The following is a 20,946-nucleotide window of genomic DNA, read 5'->3' as shown; positions in this document are numbered from 1 at the left end:
ACGTCATGTAATGTACAAGCCACAATATTGAAGTGAAACTATTCTTACGGATTCTTAGTGCATATGGGCAGTATGAAAATGCGTGTTTTGTGCAAGAAAACAAAGAAAGTTAGCTTCAAATTGCATTTTAACCGAAGCAATTTGCCAGACAATTTAATTTTCCATGGACTCCATAGCGTGTAAGCTTGCGAGCAGGGCCCTCTTACCTCTATTCATCATTACCAAGTCTGGTTTTATTTCTGTTTGTTTCCAATTGTAAAGTGTAAGGGAATATGCTGGAGCTATATAAGTAGCTGTTAATAGAATTTCAACAGTAGCGTCATCTCCACTGCGTGAAAGCTGCACACTGCGACAGTGCAATTGAATGAGTGAAGTTGCTGGTATCCCATCCTCCAGCAACATACTGTACAACTGAGGTCAATGAAACCATTATCATGACAATGTCTTTAAGAAAACACACTGCAAGCAAACCTGCATCAAAAAGTTTTTATTCCGACATGAATGGCAGTGCAGCCAATGGCATTAAGAAGAATATACTGCTAGCCTAGCATGGACATTACACTTTATTGAGATCTGTTGCTTATTCTCATTATATTCATAGGAGAAGTATCAAACCTTCTAAAGGGGACAAGTGCAGAAGTTACCCATAGCAACCAATCTGCTTCATGCTATCATTTATCTAGTAAAATTATAGCAAGCTGCTAATTGGTTGCTATGGACAACTTCTGACATCTTTTTAGAATGTTTGATAAATCTCCCCATAGTGCTTTAGACCAATATATATGCAGCATTGGTGTTTTGGAGCAGAGAGCATGACTTCTAGTATCAGACATTGACACAGTGTCCCGTAAGGAATACTGATCCTGGTCTTTACATCTACTGATGTTTGCTGCCCAGTGAGCGTGATCTATCTGCTTAACCTGATCACTGGTATTACATAATGCTGCCTGTACCTGAACCAAGAGGCCTTTACCATCACTTAACATAAAGAGACACTTAAATAAATTCATTATTGCTTCATAGTACAGACGTTGGCATGCTCTGCCCTCAGTGGCAAGTGTACGCGCTACAACACCTCAATCCGCTCTGGTATCAGAGCACCATGATGAGGACTGACTGGCTTAAAAGAAAGTATTAAAAAATAAACAAAATGGTTCAATATCATTCATTTCAAATGGCAAAAAGTTATTTGAATACTGAGGTTTCCTCTTCACGTCGGCATGTCCGGTGTCAGAGGGATTGTCACCTGGAGAAGCAAAGAAAACATTCTTGATTAACACATTATTATGGAAACATGCATTTAAAATATTTAAATTTAAAATAGAGAAGATAGCTTACATTCAATTCAGTAGCAAGATCTCCTAAAAGTCCTGCCTGCGACTGTTGACTGGGAGTAAACAAAATGGGGAAGATTTATAAATAATTTTTTTTTTTATAAGTTACTTGTTAATATTTGTCATACAGTCTCTCAGCGCACAGGCCATTTACAAAGAGTAAAAAGTCCCATGATTAATTTAAATAGTCTTTGTATCAAAATTTGGATAGGGTAAGAGTGGCTGTCATTGTAGCTATCTTGAGACAGAGGAACCAAGATGGTTGACTCCAAATCTAGATCGGTCAGTGTTACAAATGTCCATGTGCATCTGTTCCAATATATATTGCATGATATGAATGAATATATTTAGTGTGTAACTTTTCCTAACCATATTTATTCAGTCATTTTAACATCTGTAATATTTGAAATAGTAACTCATACCTTCTTAAACTACAGTTCCACTAAGTTGACAATTTTGTAAACCAATTTTACTTTGCATGCTTAGGTTGACAGGGAAGTCAATGAAGAGTTTTTATTTGATGTTTTTCTATAATCTTAAAGATCCTGTTCCATTTTAACAGAACTCTGAACTGCAATTGTTAATTTGCCATAGATCACACCCCCTATTTATTTTTAAATAATAATAAATATAAATTTTTCTCCGTTTTACATAAATGTGTAATTTTGCACGTAAGCACAGTTGTAAGCATCTCTGCGGCTGTGTCAACCCTATCCGCTCTCTTTGTTTCATAGACCTCGTCATTATAATCACTGCACACTTGTTTACTGGGTCAGCAGATTCTCTCACTGAAGACATCACCCAAGACTTTCCACCACGGTGATTAGGCCAGAGGACCAGGCTCATTTAATCTGGGACAATGAGAACTGTCTGGAACTCGCTCTCATTTCACCTTCTTTAGAACATGAACAACCACTGAAAGAGGGGTAAAGATTTACTATGGCTGAAAAGTATTTAAATGGACATTGCATCCACTAGGAAGGCAAACGGACACTAGACCTGGAACAAATTCTGATCACCTGCAGGCCATCAACATGCCACCAGGAGACTGGTCTCTTCATCAGGAGGTATTCACAACTTAAAGTCTGCCTCCCAATTCTCTACTCCTGGAATGAATCCAGATGGAATAATTGGGACACACTGATCTGTCCATAATACTAAAATCCTTGCCAGGGAATTCCTTGTGCACACGTGATTTTTATATATATATTTATAAGCTATAGCATTGTCTGACAATCAGGGATTGAGCTCCTCTCAGGCCATTCAAAATTTCCCAGAGTTCTAACACATAGATATGGGGAGCCAAAACTCAACTTTAAGCCCCACTGACACTGCTGAAGACTTGCACTTGTAGTGTCCACTGTCCAGTTGAGGATGGAAAATTACCTGCCTCTGGTAAATTTTTCTTTCGGCGTTTAGCACGCCCATGACGTCATTGGCTCTCGAACGGGATTGCGTGGAGCAGGGACACTCAGTGGTGTAGTGCACAGGTATTTAAATGTTTTTTCTATTGTCTGTTATTTGATATGTCTTGATAAAAGCGATAACAGCTCTGAAACATCGACCTACAATAAGACTGTCTACTGATTATTATTTGGGTTGCTCAGACTCGGAGTGCCGTCCATCTGCTGTGTGTGTGTGTTATATTCTCAAATAAAGCATAATGCATTATACTGGGTTAATATGTAATAACTAATGCACATGAATCATGCTGCATCAGTAGCATTTTTTCAGTCTGGAAATTTGTTTAATTGTCCAATCACCTTGTCTCATATTGAAGAGTAATAGGAAAACTAATATGCAGATTAGTGGTCATTACCTAGAATCAATCATGATTTATTAGCGGTAATTTGAGTTCTGCAATTTCTGTGTCTGGAGAACTGTTCTCACTTCTGTCGCTGTATGTATCCCTGTGTGAGCAAGGAGCAAACAGCAAAATCAAATATATTTAACAAACAATGTGGATTGTTAGCAATAAGTTATTCTAATGGCAGAGATGTGTATTGTATCAGAAAAAAAAAATTCTGAGAGTCAAAGTACAGCACAAAAAACAGATCAAAAAGAATTGGTAGCATAATTTGCTAAGTACTCAATTGCAGATATTACAATGGGTTAAGTCTCTTCTTTGCTAGGTAGAGACATGTATGTAATAAATCCTCCCCACTGGTACAAAATGTGGCTCCTCCTCTTCCCGTGTTTTTGAGTAACTTCCCAAAAACTGGATTTCTGTACGTACTTACTGTTAAATCCATTTCTCAGATTCCATCTGGAGGACATGTAGTTGTTAATTAGTGAATGCATGAATAAGAAGTTGTGAAAAGGATCCTACTAACCGGCATGTACTTTCAGTTACAGAAGCAACTGTTTACAATTTTTCAATTAACAAAAGACTATTAAAAAGTTATTACTAACCAAGCATGCTCTCATGATTATAGGAAAACTACATGGCCAATTTAGCTGTTGTCTATTAACATAATTTAGGCTGTGTGTACAGTTTATTATATGTGTGTTTTCTTAATGAGAGATATGGTAAAACTTACCTTTGTTAACTCTCTTTCTTCGAAGTGCATAGGGTCCACAGGGACACCTTGGGGTGTAGGTGGTGGTTGAGGACTGGGCACCACACAGTTAAAGCTTTCAGCTCCAAGGATGCATTGGTCCAACCCCCTATACCCCGCCCCCAAGCCACATCAGTTCATGACAAGCCAAAGGCCGGAGGAGGAGAAGACAGAACGAAGACTGGTACACACACAAGAATCACAATCTCACGTAGAAGGAGACGGGAAACCGGTGACCAGAAACATACCCATGTGAAGTCAGGTGAGTCAGGGCGAGTGCCCTGTGAACTTCGAAGAAAGAGTTAACAAAGGTAAGTTTTACAATAACTCATTTTCTTCTTCAGGGTCCATAGGGCTCCACAGAGAGACCTTGGGGATGTCCCAAAGCAGTTATTCAAGGGTGGGGATGCTCCTGCGCTGACGGTAGAAGCCAGCGCTCCCAAATGAAGCATCCTGAGATGTAAATGTATCGAAGTCATAGAACCACGTGGCCGCTTTACAAAGCTGATCAGCTGAGGCAGACAGCAAGCTGCCCACAAAGGACCCACAGAGCGAGTAGAATGAGCAGTAACAGTAGCCGGTACAGGAAGGCCTGCCTGCGTGTAAGCCTGAAAGATAGTCATGTGAAGCCATTTAGCCAATGTGTGTTTGTTGGATGGCCATCCCTTCTTGTGAAATCCATAGAGCACGAATAAGGAGTCCGATTTCCGAAGAGAACTGGTACGGTCCATGTAGATTCTGAGGGCACAGACCACAACCAAGGAGGCCTCACCTGCTGATAGGTCTGGTGATTGAAGGGCCAGGACTACAATGTCCTCATTAATGTGGAAACGAGTAGGAAACTTTTGGAAGGAAACCAGGGCGAGTCCGAAGCACAGTCCTGTCCTGATGGAATATCAGAAATGGGGAGTGACTGGAGAGCGCCCTTAAATCTGACACCATAGCCAGAAGAGAAAAAAAAAAAAAAAAAGTGTCTTTGCCGTGAGCCACTTGAGTTCCACAGACTCCAGGGGTTCAAAACGGAAAACCCTGGAGGGAACTAAGAGCTACTGACAAATCCCATGGAGCCACTGGAGGGACAAAGGGAGGTTGTATACAGAGGACACCCTGGAGGAAAATGTGGACATCCGGTAGTGGAGCAAGTCTACGCTGGAACCAAATGGATAGAGCAGAGACATGCACTTTGAGTGAGGCAAGGCGAAGTCCAAGGTCCAATCCAGCTTGAAGGAAGGCCAGGACTCTGGAAATCCTAAACACTTGAGGGTCATAGCTTCTGGTACAACACATTTGGAAATATGTATGGCACACTCTATGGTAGATCCGAGCAGAGGCTGGCTTACGCTCTCTGAGCATATTTTGACCACAGAGCTAGAGAATCCTTTGGACCTTTGGATGGATGCGTCGAGAGCCACGACGTCAAAGACAGATGACCCAGGTTTGGGTAAAGGCAAGGACCCTGAGACAACAGGTCCGGACGTTGAGATAGCAGGAACGGAGTGTCGATGGAGAGTCTCCGAAGATCCGAGAGTACCAATGACGTCTGGGCCAAGCTGAAGCCACCAGCAGGACAGTGCCTCCGTCTTGTTTGAACTTCTGAAGAACTCAAGGAAGAAGGGAGACTGGAGGGAATAGGTACGCAAACTGGAAGGTCCACTTCACTGACAATGCGTCTACGAAGGTTGCCTCGGCATCCCTTGTTCTGGATCTGTACACCGGCATGATGGTGTCGGGAGGCCATGAGGTCCACCTCTAATGCCCCATCTGCTCACTAGGAGTTGAAAAACCTCTGGGTGAAGAGAGCATTCCCCGGTATGCATGTCGTGACGGCTGAGGAAGTCTGCTTCCCAATTGAGAACTCCCGAATGAACACCACAGAGATGGCCGGGAGGTGACCCTCGGCCCATGTCAAAATGCGTGACACTTCTGTCATTGCTGCCTGACTTCGAGTGCCTCCTTGATGGTTGATGTAAGTCACTGTTGTGACATTGTCGGACTGTACCTGTACAGGTTTTCCCTGAAGTATGTCCATGGCCAGTATGAGGGCCCTGTAGACAGCTCGAAGTTCCAATATGTTGATTGGCAGGGTTGACCGGTCACTGCGCCCCAGTCCCGGAAACTGGCGTCCGTTGTTAGGAGTACCCAGACCGGGACCCAAAAGGGGCGACCCTTGGTTAGATTACGATGTCTGTAGCCACCAAAATAGGGACAGACACCACTGGAGACAGCACCATTGTCTGAGCTTTGATCCGATGGGGTAACCCGTTCCACCTGGAGAGCATCAACTGTTGAAAAAGCCTGGAGTGGAACTGAGCATACTCCACCATGTATCGCAGAACCTACATTGCTGAGTGGATTGACACTCAGCGACTGTGGAGGAATCTGCGCACTCGTAGTTGAAGTGTGGAGATCTTGTCTGATGTCAGAAAAATTCTCTGATCCTGGGAAACTAGCAGGGCTCCCAGATGAATCATTCTTTGTGAAGGAGTCAGGGAGGACTTTTTCAAATTGTTTAACCATCCGTGCTTGTGAAGGAAAGCAGATGGCGATGAAACACCTCTGGGGATCTTGCTAAGAGCAGAAGGTCGTCCAGATATGGTAGCAGTCGGACACCAGGACACGCAGGTGGGCCGCCATGATAGCCATAATTGTGGTAAATACCCATGGAGCTGTGGATAGTTCAAAAGGCAGAGCCTGAAATTGGAAGTGTTGCTGTAGAATAGCAAATTGGAGATATTGCTGATGAGAGGGCGCTATAGATACATGTAGGTAAGCGTCCTGAATATCCAGAGATAGCATAAAGTCCCAAGGCTCCATAGCTAGGATGATAGAGCGTAGGGTTTCCATCCTGAACTTGGGTACTGAGGAATTTGTTCAGGGATATGACGTTGAGGATCGGCTGATGAGACCCATTCGGCTTCTGAACCAGAAAGAGTAGAATAATAACCAGTCCCTTGCTGAGATAGAGGGACTGGCACAATTACCCCTGCCTGCAGAAAGGACTGAATGGCTTTCTGGATTTGTAGGGCCTTGCTTGGGTCTGAAGGAGGGCCTGTGTAGAAAAACTGGTGGGGCGGCAGTCGTAGAAATGAGCGGGCTTACCGTGAGAGACCACTTCTCTTACCCAAGCATCCGTGGTGGTTGACACCAGCACTGGGCAAACTGAAGAAGTCGGTCTCCTACTCTGGGACCCCCCAGGGAGAGGCCCGTCCCGTCAGGCAGAGAGCTTGTCCTTTTGAAGCAGAATGTCTGGTGGTCCAGGCCTGCTTGGCGGCCCTAGTGGAAGCAGACTGCCTAGCAAAGGACTGACCTTTAGGCTTTCCCAGAGGATGTAGGACCTAAAAGATGTAGTCCGAGGCTTTGTAGTAGTAGTCGCTGAAGGTAGAAATGCTGTTTTTGAGGCCGCCAATGTGGTTACCATCTTGTCAAGGTCTGGGCCAAATGATCTTCCCGTTGTAGGGCAATACTTCTAGGCCCTTCTTGGAATCCGCATCTGCCTTCCATGAGCGTAGCCACAGGGTATGGCAGGCAGACACCGCCGTGGCCGAGAGTCCAGAGGTTAGGAGACTGGCATCCGATGTCGCTTCTCCAATATAGGAAGCTGCATCTCGTAAAAGAGCTATGAAAGACATCTGATCCCTAGTAGCATCTGAGGGAAAAAAAAAAAAAAAAAAAAAAAAAAAGAGTCTTCAAATGTGTCAGCCCAGCTCTCTATAGCTTTAGCCACTCATGCAATAGCCATGGTCGGACGGGCAACAGCACCTGAAAGAGTGTACATTGATTTAAAGCAAGTTTCAACTTTCCCATCCGTAGGGTCCTTCAAAGAAAATACTGAAGGGATAAGTAACCTAGTGCTCTTAATTAAATGCGTAACATGTGAATCCACCGCAGGGGGGAGTCACCAGTTTTGAACAATGAGCCGCAGTAAATGGATAACAGGAGGTCAGACGTTTTTGGGGCTGAAACCTCTTACCAGGCGTCTGCCATTGTGCAGCACCTGGGGGGTCTGATGGGCCTGGTGGAGTAAAACACTTAGCACATAACCCATCTTGTATTGAATCCTCCTCAGTTAATCCTGCAGCACATAATTTGCATGACAACAGTATGGGTGCAGATGCTAGCTTGTTACTCTTGCCCTTGCTAGAAATAGCCGTAGAGTAGTATAGCACACAATATGGCACTGGGTATAATGCAATCAATAGGTATGTAGAATACAAGTAGGAATGCAATATACTGATCCAGTCTTATGCTTGGGGAAGCTGCAGGAGCGCACAGTACAGTAACCAACTGTATGTGACAACCCTCACCAATACATTTGTTTTCAGAGATGCGAGATGCAGGAAAACCCTGAATACACCTGTATGTTAGGGCAAAGTAAGGAAAAAAGGGAAAGATAGATACTGACAGTATAGAGAAATAAACAGACAGGCAGCGCTAGCATAAGTCACATACAATGTAGAAATCCAACATAACTGCAGAATGGCAATACAATCAACTACACAGATTCTGTGGTCAGAGACTCAACATCTGGTAGGCTATAGCGCAACATATCCTGACTCCAGGGAGAGGTATGTAGGGGGATCAGACCCAGCATTTCCCTGAGAGCTGTGGCTGAGTCTGGAGAAAATGGCCGCCGGAGACCTCTGAGGGGCCATGGTTGGAGGAGGATACCCGCTTTAATGGGGAAAGCTGACCTGCCCATGCTGATTATTAACCACCGGGACACTGGATTCCCGCTCCATATGTACCTTGGTGGTTTAGTATATCACTGTGGACAAAGCCTGTGTTCACTCTCAGCGCCTCTGGTCTGTCCCCGGAGACCTGAGGTAAGACTGCCACTCCATCGGTCACCGCGAGTGATGACCCGCCTTACCTGTCCCCTTGTGTCCGGGCTGCAGTCTGGGTCCGTCTGTGGGGCCGGATAGCGAGGACCCCAGGATACCCGCTGAAATCCCCAGCCGTAGCTGGCGTTGCGGCACCTGGAAGGGTGACAGAGCAGCAGCGCAGACGTCCTGTGAACGGTCTGCTGCTGCACGCTCAGTAAGAAGTACTAACAAACATAAATAAAAGCTATTTGGGCTGTCTAAGCAGCCCACTGCATAATGTGACCTGGCTCCGGCCAGGCACTGACTAAACTGAGGTGCCTCTGGCTCAGGGTATAAGGGGTTGGACCAATGCATCCTGGGAGCTGAAAGCTTTAAATGCGTGATGCCCGGTCCTGAACCACCACTTGCACCCCAAAGTCTCCATGTGGAGCCGTATGGACCCTGAAGAAGAAACATTATTTTACTAAAAATGTAATTATTCAATTCCTACTAGTCGAACAGCTGTCTCTTAGGAAGTTGTGTACTTCATCAGGCAAAAATAATTTTATTGTATAGAAGGGAGCGATACCTTCAAGAAAGCAGAAGTCCGACTAGGTTTATACGGTCACCAGTTAGACTAGCACGCCTGATTTGTTCTTTGTCCATCACCCCTATGCATTACCCCTAGTAGTCATCACCCCTATGCATTACCCCCAGTATTAATCCCCCTATGCATTACCCCTAGTAGTAATCCCCCCCTATGAATTGCCCCAGTAGTCATCCCTCCTCTACAGTGCCCCCGTAGTAGTAAACCCCCCTCTGCAGTGCCCCCAGTAGTAGTCCCCCCTCTGCAGTGCCCCCAGTAGTAGTCCCCCCTCTGCAGTGCCCCCAATAGTAATCCCTCCCTATGCATTGCCCCCAATAGTTGACCCCCTATGCATTGCCCCCAATAGTTGACCCCCTATGCATTGCCTAATCTTTTTGACCTTTAGTGACCTGGGCCTGGGGAATCTTCGATAGCTCTTTCTTTTCCCACCCCCACAGTCCTCTTCGGTCCTCAGCTTCATACTTCTGCCGCTGGCCCGACGCAGCCAGCGGCGCCACCTCTTCCTTTCTTCCCTCTTGATCACGCCGTCTTCTGGCCTTTGCGAGGCCGCCGGAACTGTTGCCGCGCCGCTCTGCTCTTCAGGAGGTCTTCTCTCCTCCTCTCCGCCATCGGTACAGAAGTTTCCCGCGAGCCGAGATTGGCTCGTCGCGTCTGCCTCCTATTGGCTACTGGACTGCGAGCAGTGTTTGGCTCGCGGCCAGTGCCAGACAACCGCTGCTACTTGGCTTCCGGGCTGCGAGCTCCGCTTAGCTCGCACCTGGAGCCAAGCTACTCCCGCCGCCACTGGTGGAAGGGACCAGGCGGTCCCTTCACCAGGTACCTTCCGCAGCGGCTTACCCGGCGCCGGAAACAAACACACCGTCCCAGCGCCGGGCACGGATGCTGTGCCGATGCTGGGATCAGACACTTGATCCCAGCACGGCTTTCCACAGCAGCAGCCAATGAGAGTCTGATTGCCGATTGTGACTTTTCGTCAGTCGGAAAGTTATCTTCGTATTCAATTGCAAACACTTTTCGCGTACAATTTAATAGGCAAAAAAGATTCACCTCTGAATAGGTGGAGAAAAAACAAAATGTGCAAAATCGCTATTTTGGGGTGCAAAGGTAAGGTGGGGAAACCACTCAGCACCCTTGGGACAGCCCCCCAAAGGATAACTGCGTAAAAAAAAAAAAAAAAAAGTGAGGAACACCCCAAAAAATGCACTTTGAAAATGGGGACAAAAAAGTGCAATGTGGGGGTGCAGACTTAAAAACTAGCGAAAGACTTTTTTTTTGGGAGGGGGGGGGGGGGGGGCTGCAAGTAAGGGTGAGGTGTTATTTTTTTTTTTGATTGCAGGTGTTTGCTTAAGGTGCGTTTTTTTATAACTTCTCTTTAGCGACTTTAAATATGCTTGCACCCATTTTAAAGTACCCCAAATTTGATATGAAAACTTATTTTCTCCTAAAAAAACTGCACAAGTGGTTAAGAATAGCATTAAGCAAAGACGATGAGGCAATTGTACCAACTTAAGTACCAAACAGTTTAATTAGGGATAATCGGGCACTACTACATTCCCAATGTTTCCGCATGTTTTTTTGGGAGGCTCAGGCTGATTACCCCGATTCTGACACCACTTTTCGCCTGTTCTGACTTGTCTCCGTTTTCGCGTCTTTTGGAACTGAATAGAGCGGGTACGCGCGCGATAAGTTTCCACACCTAAAATATGCGATGTAGGCAAAAAAAAAAAAAAAAGTCCGGCAGGTGAAACTTTATTGCATATGAGAAACTAATTGAATACGGGCCTAAGGTGGTGTGGTGGGGTGTGGTTATTAGGATTTATGACCACTAGGGGGGTAGTATACTGCCAATGGGGGGTGGGACATTATTTTATAATGGGGGCCTATGGACATAGGGTAGAGCGAGACACTCCCTTGGCATTTTTTTTTTTTTTCCTTACAAAACGTTCTGTCATTTTGTGCAGAAAAACGCTCATCGCAGATCTTATTACATTGTGAGTTATCGCCTTCTTTCTCCCCAAAGGTTTTGCAAAGACACTGAAGAAAAACATTAATCACTATCTAATCTATCTGGATATAGACAATATGAAAAACACCCCAAACTAAGGGCCTTACTTCGATCAGGTGTCTTCAACTGTTTGGGATCAGGCTCCATCCTTCTTCCAGATGCTATTTAATCCACGCTTACAGCAGCCGAACACTAAAGAGTGCTCAGGTGGTACCTGACAAGTGCAGAGCACCAGCTCTATTTGAAAATGTTTTCTGTCAGATCTGCTACTTGAGGTAGCAGACTAATGTACCTTGGTTAGTATAAAGCTTCGCCGAGATGCATGAGAGAGACATGTGCTTACACTACAGAAAAGACGAATACACTGCTAGCTGACCTACCAAGCTCAGAGACTGGAAAATACACAAGGCTGCATTATATAGCATCCAGGGGCGTATTGTTTTGTATACTTATTTCTATCTAACTTGAAAGGGACATAACCCATTGTATTGGAAGTCATGGAGTACTGAAGAAGAAAGTGGTACAGTATATTTAGTTTATATATGTGTTATGTGAAAGCCAAAACTTTGCAAATAAAGTTATGAAATTCAAAATTACATTAACAGTTGTTTCATTAAAATATAGGTAGAGATCCAGCGCATGATTACTACTAATGTCTCCTGGATCTTACCTGGGGGAGAGCCGACATCCTCTGTCAATGTACTGGGCTAGTCTCCCTACTGAAGCCAGAAGTAGGCCAAAATATGGAGGAGAGGGTTTGATTGGACGAGATGTGAATTCTGGATGATACTGAACACCAACAAAATATGGGTGATCTGAAATAGGAGAATAATGTACAATTATTTGAAAGTTAATGTGTGTTAAGCCCCCAAATCATGCTATTTACCCATAAAATAGAATTTCTTTTAGAAGAATAACATTACAATAGAGATTTATGTACATACCTTCTAATTCCACCACCTCCATTCTTTCTCCCACTGTATCCTGCCCCACAAATATCATACCCTTGGCCTCCAGCTCTTGTCTGAGTTCTGGATTGACCTTAAATGACAAAAGTAAAGTCAGGACTTTCAACATATAAACAGTGAACAAAACAGATGAAGATATTGAACAGACGTTAAAGATTCTCTGCTAAAACCAGGGAGAGTGATATGTTCTAGTATAAAGCAATAGTGTGGAAGACAAAAAACAAGAGATATGGTAAGAACTTACCTTTGTTATCTCTGTTTCTACGAAGTCCATAGGGTCCACAGGGTTGACCTTGGGGATATAGCTGGATCAGGATCCATGGGCACCACACAGTTAAGCTTTTAGCTCACAGGATGCAGTTGGGTCCTCCTCTATACCCCGCCCCCGAGCCACAGGCACCTCAGTTGGTAAGCAGCCTAGGCCGGAGGAGAATATGGAACAGAGAGAAGGAAGACTGGAACACACAAGAAACCATACTCACAGAAATGGGAGACGGAAAACCGGTGACCAGCCACACAGCCCATTTGAAGCCAGGTGCGTCAGGGCGGGCGCCCTGTGGACCCTATGGACTTCGTAGAAAGAGATAACAAAGGTAAGTTCTTACCATATCTCTTGTTTTCTACTTCAGGGTCCACAGGGTTGACCTTGGGGATGTCCCAAAGCAGTTCAACTAAGGGCGGGGACGCTCCTGTGCTGAAAGCAGCACCCGGCGTCCAAAGGATGCATCCTGAGAGGCGAAGGTGTCAAACGCATAGAACCTCAAAAACGTTTGAATTGAAGACCAAGTGGCCGTCTTACACAGCTGAACAGCAGAAGCGCCATGTCTAGCAGCCCAAGAAGGACCCACAGAACGAGTGGAATGAGCCTTAACAGAGGCTGGCACAGGTAAACCCTCCTGTGCATAAGCCTCACAAATAACGGAACAAAGCCAACAGGCTAACATTTGTTTGTTGGCAGGCCAACCCCTCTTGTGAAAACCAAATAGGAAGTCTGATTCCTTGTTTATCCTAACCGAAGCCGTCCGGTCCACATAGATTCTAAGCGCCCGGACCACATCTAAGGAAGTCTCACCAGCTGAAAGATCAGGGGACTGAAAAGCTGGCACAACAAGTTCCTGATTAATGTGGAACTTCGAGACCACTTTGGGCAAAAACTCAGGACGAGTGCGGAGCACCGCTCTGTCCTGGTGAAAAATCAGGAAAGGAGGGCGACAGGAAAGCGCCCCCAATTCAGACACCCTCCTGGCCGAAGCAATTGCCAGGAGAAAAACAGTCTTAAATGTCAGCCACTTGAGCTCCACCGACTCAAGAGGCTCAAATGGAGGACCCTGCAGGACCCGTAGAACCACCGCCAAGTCCCAAGGAGCCACAGGAGGCACAAAGGGAGGCTGGATCCTGAGAACACCTTGGAAAAAGGTGTGAACATCCGGCAGTATTGCAATCCGCTGTTGAAACCACACGGACAAGGTGGACACATGAACCTTCAGAGATGCAAGGCGTAAGCCGAGGTCCAATCCTGATTGAAGAAATTCCAAGATCCTAGAAACTCGGAACACCTGAGGATCATAATGTCTGGACTCACACCACTGAAAGTAAGTGTGCCACACCCTGTGATAAATCTGTGCTGAAGCAGGCCTGCGTGCCCTGAGCATGGTACCAATAACCGAACTGGAGAAGCCCCGAGACCTCAAGACGGCTGTCTCAAGAGCCACGCCGTCAAAGACAGCCGACCCAGATCCGGGTAAAGGCAGGGCCCTTGAGACAACAGGTCCCGACACTGAGGAAGAAGGTACGGCGCGTCGATGGAGAGGCTCCTGAGATCGGAGAACCAAGGCCGTCTGGGCCACGCCGGAGCCATCAGCATGAGCGTGCCGCCGTCCTGCTTGAATTTCCGCAGAACCCGAGGAAGTAGGGATATCGGAGGAAACCGATACGCCAGGTGAAACGTCCATTTCACCGACAGCGCGTCCACCAGACTTGCGCCTGCGTCTCTTGTCCTTGGCCCATAAACGGGCAACTTGTGATTGTGACGAGAGGCCATCAAGTCCAGCTCCGGCAGTCCCCACCTGTCCACGAGTAGCTGAAAAACCTCTGGGTGAAGCGACCATTCCCCGGGATGCACGTCGTGACGGCTGAGGAAGTCCGCTTCCCAATTGAGGACTCCGGGGATGAAGACCGCCGAGATCGCTGGAATGTGACACTCCGCCCAAGTCAGGATGCGAGACACCTCCGACATCGCTGCCCGACTGCGAGTTCCTCCTTGGTGGTTGATATACGCCACCGTGGTGGCGTTGTCGGACTGCACCTGTACCGCCCTTCCGTGAAGAGCGGGACCGGACGACTGCAGGGCCCTGTATACTGCCAGCAGTTCCAGGATGTTGATGGGGAGAAGTGCTTCTTCCGCAGACCAACGACCCTGGAGAGACAATGAACCGGTCACTGCCCCCTAACCCCGGAGACTGGCATCCGTCGTGAGCAGGACCCAGTCCGGGATCCAAAAGGGGCGCCCCTCGACCAGATGAGCTGTCTGAAGCCACCATGCCAAAGATTGCCGAACCTCCGGAGACAACACCAGCACCTGAGAGCGGATCCGGTGAGGTAACCCGTTCCATTCCGATAGAATCAGCCCCTGCAGGGGCCGGGAATGGAACTGGGCAAATTCCACCATGTCGAATGTCGACACCATGGACCCCAGAACTCTCATAGCCGAATGGACCGACAGGCGGCGACTGCTCAGGCAACTGCGTATCCGCAGCTGTAGGGAGGCGACCTTCTCCGGAGTCAGAAAAATCCTTTGCTGACGCGAATCCAGCAGGGCTCCCAAATGAACCATTCGCTGTGATGGAATCAGGGAGGACTTTTTCCAATTTATCAACCACCCGTGTGCTTGCAGGCAAGCGATCGTCAGGTGGAGATGTTGAAGCAGTACCTCTGGGGAGCTCGCCAGCAACAGGAGGTCGTCCAGATACGGCAGCAGCCGTACATTCTGGTTCCAAAGATGTGCGGCCATGACCGCCATAATCTTCGTGAACACCCTTGGTGCAGTGGAGAGACCAAAGGATAGCGCTCGGAACTGATAGTGGTGTTGAAGGATAGCGAACCTCAGATACCACTGGTGCGAAGGTGCTATCGGAACATGGAGGTAGGCGTCCTGGATATCCAGGGACACCATGTAATCCCCCGGTTCCATCGCCAGAATGATGGAACGTAACGTTTCCACCCTGAACTTGGGAACTCTGAGGAATTTGTTCAGAGACTTCAAGTTGAGGATAGGGCGATGAGAACCATTGGGTTTCTGCACCAGAAACAGAGACGAATAATACCCCGTCCCTCGTTGTGATTGAGGAACGGGAACAACGACCCCTGCTTTCAGCAAGGACTCTATAGCCTCCCGAATCTGTAACGCCTTGGTCTTGTCCTGAGAAGGACTGGTGCAGAAAAACTGGTGGGGTGGTCTGTGCTGAAAAGACAGGGCGTACCCCTGGGAGACCACTTCTCGAACCCAGGCATCCGTGGTGGTATTGTGCCAGCACTAGGCAAATAGAAGAAGTCGGCCTCCCACTCTGAGGTCCCCCAGAGGGAGGCCCGTCCCATCAGGCTGCAGGTTTATCTTCCTGCTTGGAAGAAGGGCGCCGAGCACTCCAGGCTTGCTTCTTGGGTTTAGAGGCAGTCTTACTCGCAGACTGTCTCGGGAAGGACTGACCTTTTGCCTTACCCTGAACCCGAAAGGAACGAAAAGCCGAACTCCGAACCTTAGCAGGCAGTGCCGCCGAAGGGAGGAAAGCCGACTTGGATTTAGCCAGGGTATCCACTATTTTGTCCAAGTCCGGACCAAATAGTAATTCCCCATTGAAAGGTAAGGCCTCCAGGCCCTTCTTTGAATCAGAGTCCGCTCTCCAGGACCGCAACCATAAGGATCGGCGGGCAGACACCGCTGCAGCCGATACCCGCGAGGTCAGCAGACTAGCATCTAAAGAAGCTTCTCCAATGTAAGAAGCAGCGTCCCTCATTTGTCCCAACAACGCCCGCTGGACATCCGGAGCGTCGTCCGGGAAGGTATCTTCCAATGCATTGGCCCACCCCTCAATGGCCTTGGCCACCCAGGAAATGGCCATGGACGGTCGGGCCACCGCCCCGGAGAGGGAGTAAATAGACTTTAAGCAAGTCTCAACTTTCCTGTCCGTGGGATCATTCAGCGAGGATATCGACGGTAATGGTAAGGTTAAACGGGTGACATGGGAATCCACCGCCGGTGGAGTTTCCCATTTTTTACAATGTGCCTCAGGGAAGGGATAATTAGAAGCCAACCGCTTCTGAGGAAGGAATCTCTTACTGGGCGCCTGCCAAGCTACCGCCATATGATCCGTCAACTGATCCGACAGGGGAAACACCGCAGAAGCCACCTTAGTTTTTTTGAAACTAGGAAACTTCGACTTAGGAACCGGTGCCTCATCCTCTATAAGAAGAATAGCTCGCACCGCCCTAACCAGTGCTCGCACATTAATGGACGACTTGGTATCCATTTCCTGGCCCGAGGCGTCCGAGTCAGTGTCATCAGGGACCTCCCCATCATCTGAGGAACCCTCTGAGTCCGGTACCTGAGCCGCCCGCGCCATGAGTGGGCGTTTTGAAACCCTGGAAGGCATGTCAGTCTGCAACATTGACTGAAAAGCCGAGGATGCGGCCGCCAAATTTTGCACTGAGTTGGAGAGCACATCCACCCAGGGTGGAGGAGTCGCCATAGGGGCCTGAAAAGGTACCACAGGCTGCTGCGGCACAGGGGAAGCCTGTATATACATAGGCAACCCCGCATATGGACCCACAGACTGAGACCCAGGAGGACTCCGCAATAACTGCGGGACACCCGGGGAATGGGGGATGGTCGGCTGGGGTAACGCCCTAGTAGGGAGAGCAGTCGGGACCAACAGACGGTCCGCAATAGACACCAGCACTTGAGAAAACATCACCCATGGTGGTTCCTGCGTCAGAGAAGGTCTGGATGGGCCAGGAGCCACCTGGCACCGACTACACAGGCCATCCTGTGACAAATCCTCCCCATCCACTCCTGCAGAACAGCGTCCGCAGGAGGCCAACGCCGGAGCCACTGAGCGCTCAACCTCCTCGTTTGACATGACAGAATATATTATATATCTGGCAACAGGGCAGAAGTAAACGCACTCACCGGTGTGTTGAACAACAGCCCACAATATGGCACGGTGTCGCACACAACTGTATGTGACGAACCTCACAAATACGTGATCTATATAAGTGAGGTCAGTAGAAACACCCTTCTCCCACACACCTGTAGGGCTTGTAGGAGAAGTAAAGGGACAGGTATAAGCCGACAGTAAGCGGAAAATAAGCACAGACAGGCAGCACTAGCAAAAGTCACATACCATGCAGAGAAGATATACTCACTGCACCTTTCCACTACAATCAACCTCCCAGATTCAGTGTCTGGGAGGGCTATAGTGCTGTGTACACTGTCCTTAAATCAGGGGAGAGATACAAGGGGGGACCGGTCCGCGTGCTCCCTGAGATCTGCGCTGCCACAGAGAAAATGGCCCCCAGAGACCTCAGAGGAGGAGTGGCCAAAGAGACTGCAGCTCAGCGACGCCAGACTGCGTGCTGAAAGGCGCGCTGAGCTAAGGGGAGGAGCCGCTGAACAGGGAAGGCTTCCTCCCCTGGCTGGCCATAACCCCGGGGATGCTGGCTTCTTGCTTGCCTGTTATCCCTGGTGGCCTAGTGGTCCCACGGGTTATGGGGGGGGCCCGCCGCCACTGCCAGCAGCCTACGGTCTGTCCCCAGGACCGGAGGCTAAAGGACTGCATCTGAAGGCATTCCGCGCGCCGCCGCTAGCCAGCGACGCGCGGCTTACCTGAATCCCCGGCGACTCCGGCAGCAGTCCTGGGAGGTAGACAGAGTCCGGCTAGTACGGACTCTGTCCTCCCGCCGCGATCCCCAGATCAGTACTGGCGTCGCGGCGCCAGTCGGAGATCAGAGCGGCAGCGTGGGCGTCTGTATAGACAGCCCTTCGCTGCCGTCTGTAGTAAAAAAGAGAGATAAAATAAATAACATTATCTAAAATAAAAAGCTTTGGGGGTCTGCTCCTGCAGCCCCTCTGCGTGGTGACCGACTCCGGCCGGGCACCAACTTACACTGAGGTGCCTGTGGTTCGGGGGCGGGGTATAGAGGAGGACCCAAGTGCATCCTGGGAGCTAAAAGCTTAACTGTGTGGTGCCCATGGATCCTGATCCAGCTATATCCCCAAGGTCAACCCTGTGGACCCCCTATGGACCCTGAAGTAGAAACAGGGAGATTAACTTTACATGTGGTGGAAAGATGAAGAACAAATGAGAAGTCCAAAACCACAATATGAATTTGATAACTTATTACCTCATATCTGTGTCGATGTCGTTCTTCCACATACTCCTGCCCACCATACAGTTTTCCTGTAGAGAGTACATGGAAAAATGTCACTACAACCTATCTATATATACTCTTCTAAGAAGCTGTGAGCATAAGCACAGATGATTGCTCTCGTGGCTAATCTAATTCCACTGAAATATGAAAGTGACACGAGGAACATGCCCAATAGCAGAGTATCCCTCAAAATTGCTCTTATAAGTTCTTACACAAACTAACACATTCTGTTTTCATGCCTGTAATAGCAGGATAATGTATCAATGATTCTTTTGGTAAATGTATAAAGAGCCAAATATGTGGAAAACACTATTTGTGTCTGCGCTGCACCAGCCTACATAATGAGCCTACTGAAATTCTCTTACAGCAGTCCTGTAACAGATCTGTGTGTGCTTAATCTTAAACGGTCTAGACAAAGTCTGAAAAATAAAGACGACAGGACTTAAGAATGGTTTGGCTGTCTGTTTACAGCAGATCACACACAAAGACACTCACTCAAGACCGAATTCTTGGAATGAAAGATAGTTCTTCTCTTTCCCAATCTCATAGTTCCCCCCATCTGGCCTGGATTGTGTTCAGGCATGTCAATTACCTAGAAGAGACCAAAAACTTTTTTGTAAGAGAAGAATTTTAAAAGTATTACAAAAGGATAGGATGTCCAAAATCTCCTTTTAGAACAGATCACGGTTTCCTACATAACTTGCATTACTACAATAAAAGATTAAATTATAATGTTTACAAGGTTTTGTGTGTATGATAAGTTTAAATTGTGACCACAGAAATCTGTAAAACAAAAAAGGAGACTTATGTCTTACCAGGTTAAGTCCTTTTCATCGATTTCCATAGGGGACACAGGGACTACACTGGGGTATGGGCTGGCAGGTAGAGTCTGGGCACCAAACTGTCAGTCTTCACACTCCGGCAGCCAAGGCTCCTCCTCCACTATACCCCGCCCCAACCCCAGGCAGGACAGTCAAGTTAGCAAGCCCAAGGCAGGAGTGGGAAGAAGGAGAAGGAAGACCAACACACACAGAAACAAACACGCCTGAAGAGACAGGGGAACGAAAAAACAAGGAAAACCCTGCAAGCTAGGTGCATAAGGGTGGACGTCCTGTGTCCCCTATGGAATTCAAAGAAAAGGACTTAACCAAGTAAGACATAAGTCTCCTTTTCTTCTGCATTCTCCATAGGGGACACAGGAGCTATGCTGGGACGTCCCAAAGCAAGTCCCCTAAGGGAGGTGATGCTCCTGAGCTGCAATGAGTACCCTTAGCCAAAAAGCTGTGACCACAATCTCCCAATTGAGGTGAAATCTGGAAACTACCTTCGGAAGGTAGCCTTGCCAAGTCTGAAGAACTGTCCAGTCAGAGTGAAAGACCAGAAAAGGACAGCGACACAACGGCGCGCTTAAGTCTGACCCTCTCCGGGCTGACGCAATAACCAGAAGAAAACCGTATCTGGGTACTTAACGGTAAATCTGTTTCTCCGATTCCACAGGGGACACTGGAGTTACAACACTGGGGTATAAACGTGGGTTGAGAGAGCCTGGCACTTTAAAAAAAAGATGTAACTGGCTCCTCCCTCTCTATGCTTCAGTTAAAAAACTGAGCACGAGAAGAGACGGAGGAAACACAAAGGAGAAGGACAGCTAAAAAGGAAATGAGCACAACCGCAAACCAAACAAACTGCGTGGTATACAGCCACACCAGAAACCCCAACACACTTTAGCAAGGAATGCAGAAGAAAACAACAACAACAGGAAAACAGCTCTGGGAGGGCGTCCAGTGTCCCCTGTGGAATCAGAGAAACAGATTTACAGGCAAGTACCAAAATCCTGTTTTCTCCTTCATCCACTAGGGGACACTGGAGCTATAACACTGGGGATGTCCCAAAGCCCCCTCAAGGGAGGGAGAGCACTGGTGACTTGTAACACCCTACGGCCAAAACTAGCATCAGAGGCCGCAAAGGTATCAAACCTATAGAACCTGACAAAGGTATGAAGAGGGGACCAAGTAGCCCCTCTACAAAGTTGAGAAGCGGAGGCCCCCCCGATGCGCTGCCCAAGAAGTACCTACTGAGCGTGTAGAATGCGCAGAAATGGAAACAGGTGGGGGGAAAAGAATTAGCCAAATAAGCCTGACCGATAGCCAGTCAGATCCATCTCGCTAAAGTCTGCTTGGATGCCGGCCAACCCTGCTTGGCAGCATCATAAAGGACAAAAAGAGCATCAGTCTTACGGATCTGTAAGA

The 20,946-nt window shown here is 47.8% G+C and overlaps 1 protein-coding gene across 2 annotated transcripts in view; it reads right to left on the bottom strand.

Moving 5' to 3' along the window:
* Positions 1-471: 471 nt before the first annotated feature.
* CTPS1 (CTP synthase 1) overlaps positions 472-20,946 on the bottom strand; it is a 61,042-nt gene continuing 40,567 nt past the window's right edge. The window contains exons 14-20 of one of the 2 annotated variants that reach the window (XR_015872996.1): positions 19,193-19,289; positions 18,671-18,726; positions 12,251-12,347; positions 11,977-12,121; positions 3,154-3,244; positions 1,339-1,387; positions 472-1,246 (exon numbers count right to left, since the gene is read on the bottom strand). Coding sequence is in view for 1 of the 2 variants with exons in the window: in XM_088459989.1 (XP_088316115.1) it covers positions 3,160-3,244; positions 11,977-12,121; positions 12,251-12,347; positions 18,671-18,726; positions 19,193-19,289 (480 nt within the window). In the remaining variant the exon portion in view is untranslated. The remainder of the gene's footprint in view (positions 1,247-1,338; positions 1,388-3,153; positions 3,245-11,976; positions 12,122-12,250; positions 12,348-18,670; positions 18,727-19,192; positions 19,290-20,946) is intronic. The other variant, XM_088459989.1, reaches the window with a different exon arrangement.

This window comes from Taudactylus pleione, unplaced genomic scaffold, assembly GCF_031769625.1.
Source record: "Taudactylus pleione unplaced genomic scaffold, aTauple2 ptg000959l, whole genome shotgun sequence".
Classification (NCBI taxonomy): Eukaryota; Metazoa; Chordata; class Amphibia; order Anura; family Myobatrachidae; genus Taudactylus; species Taudactylus pleione.
The sequence above is the reverse complement of the archived record's forward strand: the minus strand, read 5'-3'. Positions and strand labels throughout refer to the sequence as shown.